The 7,288-nt window shown below is 45.7% G+C and overlaps 2 protein-coding genes across 2 annotated transcripts in view; one reads left to right on the forward strand and one right to left on the reverse strand.

Annotated features, from left to right (window-relative positions):
* idh3a (isocitrate dehydrogenase (NAD(+)) 3 catalytic subunit alpha) overlaps window positions 1–6,463 on the forward strand; it is a 29,239-nt gene extending 22,776 nt beyond the window's left edge. Inside the window, exon 11 of the mRNA XM_078200125.1 lies at window positions 5,609–6,463. Within this exon, the coding sequence (XP_078056251.1) occupies window positions 5,609–5,692 (84 nt within the window). The 3' untranslated portion in view covers window positions 5,693–6,463. The remainder of the gene's footprint in view (window positions 1–5,608) is intronic.
* The window catches only part of slc25a44a (solute carrier family 25 member 44a), a 352,818-nt gene that overhangs the window by 155,511 nt on the left and 190,019 nt on the right, over window positions 1–7,288 (reverse strand). The window lies entirely within an intron of this gene.

Genomic DNA, 7,288 nt, shown 5'->3' on the forward strand with positions numbered 1-7,288 from the left:
TAGAAAGAGGTATTTGGACCATGATGCCTGTGTTAGCAGTTAGTCCAGTTAGTCCTGTTCTCATAGAATTATCATAGAAACCCTACAGTGCAGAAGGAGGCCATTCGGCCCATCGAGTCCGCACCGACCACAATCCTACCCAGGCCCTACCCCCACGTATTTTATCTGCTAATCCCTCTAACCTACGCATCTCAGGACTCTAAGGGGCAATTTTTAACCTGGCCAATCAACCTAACCTGCACATCTTTGGACTGCTCCTGCTCGTTTCCCTGAGCCCAGCAAATCTTTCCCCTTCATAAATTTCTCCAATTCTCTTTTGAAAGTTTTTGCTTCCATCACCCCCTCGACAACTGCCTGCAGAATGATATTATTCCTCATGCCGTCTCTGGTTCTTTGGCTAATCGACTTAAATCTGCGCCCTTTGGTTACTGATTCTCCTCCCACAGGAAGCATTCCAGGACAAGTGCTGTTGGGTATACTGGAAGCTGGCTGTATAAAGTTTTTCAGCTGATTAGATTTGCCAGTGCCGGGGTTGAATATCTCTGCTGATTCTGGGGCAATAGACTTGGGGCAATCCTGCCTGAAGGCCTGATGAGACTTTGTTTGAAATTGATCTGGTGTCGAGCTGAGACAGGCCAGAAGGTCAATGTGGGTGGAAAGTGCTACTTTCACAATGGGGGTCTGATCTGAGTTTTGTGTGGAGTGGAGGCGTTACTCTGAATCATCAGGCTGCAACTATTCTTACTGAACATTCAAGACCGATCCTTGGTTCAAGACTAATCCTACATCAAGGGTGGCACAGTGGTTAGCACTGCTGCCTCACAGCGCCAGGGACTAGGGTTCAATTCCGACCTCGGGTGACGGTGTGGAGTTTCTCCCCCTGTCTGCGTGGGTTTCCTCCCACACTTGAAAGATGTGCGGGTTAGGGGGATTGGCCATGCTAATTGGGGCGGCACGGTAGCACAGTGGTTAGCACTGCTGCTTCACAGCTCCAGGGTCCCGGGTTCGATTCCCGGCTCGGGTCACTGTCTGTGTGGAGTTTGCACATTCTCCTCGTGTCTGCGTGGGTTTCCTCCGGGTGCTCCGGTTTCCTCCCACAGTCCAAAGATGTGCGGGTTAGGTTGATTGGCCAGGTTAAAAAAAATTGCCCCTTAGAATCCTAAGCTGGGTAGGTTGGAGGGATTAGCGGGTAAATATGTGGGGGTAGGGCCTGGGTGGGATTGTGGTCGGTGCAGACTCGATGGGCCGAATGGCCTCTTTCTGCACTGTAGGGTTTCTATGATTCTATGATAAATTGCCCCTTAGTGTCAGGGGGATTAGCAGGGTAAATACATAGGTTATGGGGATAGAGCCTGGGTGGGATTGTTGTTGGTGCAGGCTTGATGGGCCGAATAGCCTCTTTCTGCACTGTAGGGATTCTGTGACTGAGACTCCCCAACCAAGGGAAGCATTCTCCCGGCATCCACCCTATTAATGGATTTGATTGGGTCGATACTGGGAGAATGTTTCCCCCGGCTGGCAGAGGGTCTGGAGCTAGGGGGCAACAGTCTCTGAACAAAGGGTCAGCTGTTTAGGACAGGAAAATGGAGACATTTCTTCACTTGACGTGTTGGTATTTGAAATGCCTGCCCCGCAGAACAATGGACGCCAAGTCATTATATATACTGAAAACAGATTGATAGGTTTGGGAGAGTAAGGAGATTGAGGGAGACCAGGATAGTGCAGGAAGGTGGAGTTGAGGTTGAAGAATGAGATCCTGGTTTACCAATGGCAGCACAGGCTCGAAGGGCTCCTACACGAAACTCAAATGCTTTCTATTACTTGTTCTAGTTTCCTCAACTATTTAGTTTTTAGTTTGAGAATTCTTTAGTTCTTCTCAAACTTTAGTTTGAAAATTCAAACCTTGTTGGTTTGTTTGCGATGGATATTGTGTTCTGCTATTTTGAGAGATTTTCCCACCACCCCAGCCTCCGCAGTATTTTCTCCCACTCCCTGTTTTATATTGAGGAGCACGTCTCCGAGGACTGGTAACCTTCCCTGGTACCTCGCGAACTGGTCATTCTTCGCATGCCAGTCCCCTGTTGAAAGGGCTATTCGGTGTCAGGGGCATCACAGCTGAGCCTAATCCCTGTTTTCCCTGTAGCCTTACCTTGGTGGTGGGATGGATCATCTGTCGCGCTCCCGTCGTGAGTGAGAGAGGCCACTGTGCATTTAACTTTTATATCTTGGGTTTGGAATAAAAGTGGGATTGTAATTAAATGACAGCCCACTAGTAGAATTGTCAGAAAATAAAGATTGATCTATGTTCGTGATGCCAGTGTCCACGGCTGCAGTTTAAGTTAGCTGCTTTTCTGTAAAGTTTGGTTGATGTGGGTGGGGTGTGAGTGAAGGTGGGTTAATTGGGCCAGGATGCAGGGTTGCAATGGGTCTTCTGTCCTCTATTGGAGTTGGTAAGTACAGTTAAATTGTAAAACTCGGCAGTTTGAATGGCAAAGTTGGAATGTCATTCAGTATTTTCCCCACAGAACAGACCAGGGCACTGAGACACAAACAAGTGCAGCAGCAACCCCTACAGGTAGCAGCTATAATTACAGTACAACCACTTTCCATTTCTGAACAATATCACGCTCACACACTTCAGTTCTCTAGAAGTGTGATGATTTTAGGAGGCTTCAAAGCACTTGGTTCTTGCCTTCCTGCTTTGTCGCAGGAATCTGCTGCTGCTATAAAGAGACAAAACGCACATTTGGCTCAGATTCCGTGGCCGGAGCTATTTAGAGTCATCAAGATATACAGCAGGGAAACAGGCCCTTCTCATCCATGCCGACCAGGTTTCCTAAACTGAGCTCGTCCCATTTGCCTACAATTGGCCCATTTCCCACTAAATCCTTTCCCATCCATGTATTTGTGCAAATGTCTTTTAAATGTTGTAATTGTACCCACCTCCACCACCTCCTCTGGCAGCTCATTCCGTACACGCACCACCCTCTGTGTGAAAAAGTTGCCCTTCGGATCCCTTTTAAATTTCTCCTCTCACCTTAAACCTATGCCCTCTAGTTTTGGACTCCCCTACCCTGGGGAAAAGACCTTGGCTAGTCACTTTATCGATGCCCCTCAGGATTTTATAAACCTCTATAAGGTCACCTGTCTCCATCCCTACACAATTTGTCTCTCCTTCCAAAAAAAAAGAAACAGAGAAGAAATATTGCATTTATCCAACATAACCCTGTTCTTCCTGTGCAAGCTCCCTTTCGTAAGGACTCCTCCAGATGTCAAAAGCTTCCCTAAATATTCTATCTAATTCTGAGCACTGAGCTGATATTCTACTGAAGGTGAATAGAGTTTCTCCCTGACTGCCGCTGTCCTGACGATTTGTTCCTTAAGGCCCTGTCTTGTTCCGTATTGGTTAGATTTGTTCCTGTTGGCAGCGATGAAGTGACTTTTACAGCTTTGATGTCTGTTTCCATTTGTTGGTGGATAGGATGTGACATCACCAGGGCCTCGCTGACCTATTGGTGGCCTTGGATCATGCTGACCGATGGATCGTAGTTTTGTTTCAGGTTTGAAGTTAAAGCCTGCACGATTTCTCTTAAACATTCATCCGATAAATGGTGTCGCATGGAGATCACAGTGACAGTTGTTAGGTTGGATAGATCAAATCTCAGCCTTCTGGTTGGCACATGTCCTGCTAGTTTATTGACCAGGCTCCTTGAGCTCTGTGTAAGCTCATCAAAACCTCTCGTACACAGATCATAGAAATCATAGAAACCCTACAGTACAGAAAGAGGCCATTCGACCCATCGAGTCTGCACCTATTACAATCTCCTTTTAATGTCTCCTTTTAACCCTAACCCTAAAAGATGTCTCCTTTTAACTGGAAAATGTCTTCTGTTGCATTTTGATAGCACCATCTGGTTTTGCTGCTTTTCAATAGCCCTACAGGTTTCCATGTTAAAATGAGTGTTTCCTCCAGTGACACTGTTCTGGTTGGATATCCAGCTTGGTAACTGTGTCAAACACAGGATTTTGATTCCTTACAGTCACCCTCGGCCTAAAAGAAAACTCACATTGACCCCTTTATAATTGCAAATTGCTGTCTTCAACCTTTCTTACCTCCCCCAAAGTCCTTGAATGTGTTATCACCTTCCAAATAATCAATCAGTCATCAGAAACAGAATCTCAATCTGATTTCCATTACCGCCTTAACACTGTTTTAAGTTTATTTATTAGTATTGTGTGTAGGTTTATATTAACGCTGCAATGAAGTTACTGTGAAAGTCCCCTAGTCGCCACACTCTGGCGCCTGTTCGGATACACTGAGGGAGGATTTAGCACGGCCCATTCCCGTAAACAGCATGTCTGTTCTCATCAAAGGCCTGTGATTGTGGAAATGATTCCCTCCTCCTTGCCTTACCCTGTAGCCTTTGACGTGGTTGGCCTCCAGCTCCAACAACTCTCTTCCATTGTGCAGCTGAGTGGGACTAACTTGCCTGATTCTACTCTTAACTAGTTGTGGTCTAAGTGTCTCCTGCAGCAGCATCCCTTCCTGTTCCTGCCCATTTCCCCTTGGAGTCCCCCAAGAATCTATCCCCCCCCCGCCCCCAAATTCTCATCTAGTTACTGCCACCCTCAGCAACTTCATCCAGAACAGTCTCAGACTTCACATGTATGCTGTTGAAGTTCCACCCCCGTCACCACCACCTCTCTCTGGACTCCTGTACTGCCTCTGTGTTAGATCACTGGGACAGCCAGTCTCGGATAAGCTGAAATTTCCTTCAGTCAACCATTGGGAAGACCCAAGTCAAAGTCATCAGTCCAAAACGCTTCCCGACCACTGATTCCATTCTCGTTCTTGACCATTGTTTTAAGCTGTTTGCATTCTCTATGTCTCGTTTGAGCCTATGACGTGCCTTGGGACATTTGACTAGGTTACAGACTAAATACAATAACAAACTGCTTTCTTATTCACTCGTGGGACATGGGCGTCATTGGCTGGGCCAGCATTTATTGCCCATCCCTAGTTACCCTTGAGAGGGGCCTTCTTGAAATGCTGCAGTCCACAGGGGGTTGACCCACAATGCCATGGGTTGACCCACAATAATGTGGAGATGCCGGCGTTGGGCTGGGGTAAGCACAGTAAGAAGTCTCACAACACCAGGTTAAAGTCCAACAGGTTTATTTGGTATCAAATACCATAAGCTTTCGGAGCGCTGCTCCTTCGTCAGATGGAGTGGTCTCTGTTCTCCAACAGTGCACACAATGACCCACAATGCCATGGGTTGACCCACAATGCCATTAGGGATTCCAAATTAAAGGCTGCAGAATTTGAGCTTTGGTTAATGTGGCCAGAAACCCCTCTTCCCTGCAGAACTGATGATTACGGAGTGACCACCATAGCTTTTCTCAAGTTAGTCTGTCATCGACTGACCCGCTGCTCTCCTTACCAAATTGGATTTGATGGATTTTGCAATCGAAAGTTGGACCCGATGTTGATTCTACGAGTTTAGTTCGTGCCTCCCACTACAGCACAATATGACTGACAGCATCAGGCCCCAACGATTCTTTCTGTCCATCTCGTCCAGACTAAACCTTATTGATCTTTCCATAGGTGCTGACCAAAGATCTAGGAGGCAATTCGAAATGCTCTGAGTTCACCGGTGAAATCTGTCGAAGGGTGCGGGATCAAGACTGAGTCACCACCTTGCAAAGACCAACTCCATACCGAATCGATCCATGACTGCTGTGTAAACCGCTGCAAATTGTCACTTCAGTGTCCTGCAACTGTGCATCCTAACACTTGGTTGAAATCTTATGATTTGCTGTCCTTGTGGTATTTCCAATTTTTTTCTATTTATTGAGTATTTTTGTTCAGACCGACAGAGTATTGTCTTTTTATTATCGAAAGCTGCTAGTGAGATTGGGCAGGAGAGATCTCGTTGTTCACTGCCATCCCCTTCGATTAGAATTGATTTCAAAATGTTGTCGTCCGTTTTGCCAACTTATTGAAAAGCAGCTTAAACGTCATTGCTTCGGAGATCTAAAAAGCTGCTTCTATTCCGTTGTTGAAGATGGGGCAGCGAATCGAACGTCTATAACCCTTTTGCGCTTAAGAAAATATTTGTATTGCAACAGCCTCCCGGCACTCCCCAGTCTGAATTCACCACCATGACAACTTTCTGCTACTTGCATATTTTTGTTCACCTTCTCAAGAGTTAAGCTTTTTTCCGGGCACATTTTAAATATTTTTTATTTTACTAAGAAACTGACTACTGTACGCCAGTGAAACTAATAGAAAGTGTTCTGTATAGTTTTTTAAGTTGTCTCCAGTTGTTTACTATTGTGTTACTCAAGCCTGCTGGACTGAATTGGATTAAAAATGCTTATTTTGTTTTTGTGATAAATCCATTCCAGCTGTGTTAATAAAGTTGCGATGCACCAAGTTGCCACACCTAAATATATAAGGAATATATTTTTCAATGTAAGTTTTTAAGAATTGCGTTTTAATCGCTGGATAGTTGTAAGTGCCTGTTGCAGATTTTGTTTTAAAGTCATAGAATAGAATCATAGAATTCCTACAGTGCAGAAGGAGGCCATTTAGCCCATCGAGTCTGCAACAACTCAATTAAACAACGGGTGCACTGGGCTGTTTCTCACAGTGGAAGGTTCATTGTGTCCCACTGGTCAGCCCCAGCTCGCCTCCGGTCAGGCAGTCCTGACTTGGGAGTAAGGTTTTGACCCACCTCGGTCCATCTGGTTCACAGGGTGCTTGGAGTTGCTCAACTAGAAGAGCAAGTCCATCCGACCAGGCAAATGAGAAAACGCCAGCTCCCTGAGCAACAAGCTGGAAAGTCAGGATTGTATGTGTCAGACTGATGAATCACATGCAGCTGGATGATGATGCACACAGAATGGCTGAGATCTGCATAGACCCAGATTTGAGTTATTGTATGGGGATACAGTGAAAAGTATTGTTTTCTTGTGCTCTATAGCAACAAAGCATACCGTTCATAGAGTACATAGGGGAGAAGGAAAGGAAAGGATGCAGATTGTGGTGTTACCGTCATAGAAAGATCAACTTAATATAAGGTAGATCCATTCAAAAGTCTGATAACAGGGAAGAAGCTGTTCTTCATTCAGTTGCGGAGGGAAATGTTAGCTCCATTCTCTCCCCACAGATGCTGTCAGACCTGCTGAGATTTCCCAGCATTTTCTGTTTTTGTTTCATATTCAATGGATCATTTTCCACCACTTCCGCCACCTCTACATCTTCCCCTCCCCTTTCATCATC

Source organism: Mustelus asterias, chromosome 29 (assembly GCF_964213995.1).
Source record: "Mustelus asterias chromosome 29, sMusAst1.hap1.1, whole genome shotgun sequence".
Lineage (NCBI taxonomy): Eukaryota > Metazoa > Chordata > Chondrichthyes > Carcharhiniformes > Triakidae > Mustelus > Mustelus asterias.